We start from the raw sequence: 1,818 nt of genomic DNA, 5'->3' as shown, positions 1-1,818 counted from the left end.
GCGACAGGAAAAAAAACGGTGCCGTAACACGGGAAATATTCCCCCCGTGTTATTCATATGTTATTGTGTGTTATTCATGTGTTACTGATGTGCTATTGTGTTATTATATCACGAAGTTTATTCTCAGGACACAATAACACATGAATAACACACAATAACACCAGAATAACACAAGAAATATTCTCGACAGAGAAAAAAACGATGCGGTAACACAAAAAAATATTCTCCTCCATGTTATTCATGGGTTATTGTGTGTTATTCATGTATTATTGATGTGTTATTGTATTATTATAACACAAGGAATATTCTCAGGACACAATAACATATGAATAACACATAATAACACATAAATAACACGGGATGAAATATTCCCTATATTACCGCGCCGTTTTTTTTTCCCGTCTCGTGACACATGAATAACACACAATAACACCAGAATAACACAAGAAATATTCTCGACAGAGAAAAAAACGATGCGGTAACACAAAAAAATATTCTCCTCCATGTTATTCATGGGTTATTGTGTGTTATTCATGTATTATTGATGTGTTATTGTATTATTATAACACAAGGAATATTCTCAGGACACAATAACATATGAATAACACATAATAACACATAAATAACACGGGATGAAATATTCCCTATATTACCGCGCCGTTTTTTTTTCCCGTCTCGTGAGGTGTCGTGGCGTTATTTCATTGGCTACGCACGTTACTCTACGTATGTCGTACTGATGTAATATTTTTTCCATAAAAAGAGAGTGGAATCCGCATATACGAACAGCCGCTATGATATTATGCGGGACCTTTTATTTTTTTTTATTTTTCTCCCTCTGCTAATCTCAGTGGCCGTCAGTGTATGCGGACTCTTACATTCCTTCATATTTAAAACATAAAACTATGCAAGTATAAAAAATTTCTAACTGATGATCTGAATCGGTTCCATGGAACGCCCTATTCTACAGTTCCCAAAAGTTATCCCATTAGCTTGACGAAGAAGATTCTGTACCGCCTCCACCCATTTCTGCTTACCAAATCTATCCGCACAAACAAACACAATGTTCCCTTCGCCAGTTCTCAGACCGAAACTAACTCCAATTTCTTCATCTTTCCTCTCCAACCCACTCCATTCCAGTTCTTCATCATATACATCATGAACAACATCTGAAACAAAAGCTTCAAATTCTTAAAATTTTGAATCTTTAAAAAAACAGAAAATTTCATTCGCAGCACCCAATTCTTATGCATTTACGTATCCCACATCAAAACTTGAATTTTTACAAACCCAACACCTTAACAATGCATGAAAATATGAATTTCACTGCTGCATGCGGTTGAAAAATATGAACTGGGTGTTGGGTTTGTAAAAATGGAGAAATTATTCTATAAGTATGCACCCAGTTTGACATGCGGACTCCAATAGGAGGAGGTTATTATGAGATTATTGACGTGAAACGGTGGCGAATTGGGGAGTTATTTGAGGTTATTACGGGGGTTAATACAAGAGTGGAACCGCAGAGGTTATTGAAGTGAAACCGCTGAGATTATCGGGGGTTAGTGAGGGTTTATTATAGCGTTACAGTTAATGCTCCAATAAACCTTCAATAACTCCCCAATAACTCTTCCAACACACGGTGGGTATTAATCAAGTCCGCACGCAGAGCTGCGTATGTACTCCGTATGAAATAATTTCTCGTAATAAAGAGAGTGTATGATACATAAATGCATAAGAATTGGATGATGTGTGTATGTAAATACAAAAAAAAAAAAAAAAAAAAAAAAAAAAAGGGAAAAATTAAATTTTTAAATCAATTAA

The 1,818-nt window shown here is 35.3% G+C and overlaps 1 protein-coding gene across 2 annotated transcripts in view; it reads right to left on the bottom strand.

The window, feature by feature from the left end:
- Window positions 1-584: 584 nt before the first annotated feature.
- The window catches only part of LOC110027920 (VAN3-binding protein), a 2,726-nt gene continuing 1,492 nt past the window's right edge, over window positions 585-1,818 (bottom strand). The window contains exon 5 of one of the 2 annotated variants that reach the window (XM_020729566.1): window positions 585-1,166. In XM_020729566.1, the coding sequence (XP_020585225.1) occupies window positions 922-1,166 (245 nt within the window). In that variant the 3' untranslated portion in view covers window positions 585-921. The remainder of the gene's footprint in view (window positions 1,167-1,818) is intronic. The other variant, XM_020729568.1, reaches the window with a different exon arrangement.

The sequence above is a fragment of the Phalaenopsis equestris genome, unplaced genomic scaffold, assembly GCF_001263595.1.
Source record: "Phalaenopsis equestris unplaced genomic scaffold, ASM126359v1 Scaffold000468, whole genome shotgun sequence".
In the NCBI taxonomy this organism is placed as follows: domain Eukaryota; kingdom Viridiplantae; phylum Streptophyta; class Magnoliopsida; order Asparagales; family Orchidaceae; genus Phalaenopsis; species Phalaenopsis equestris.
This window is presented reverse-complemented; position numbering and strand designations above follow the sequence as displayed.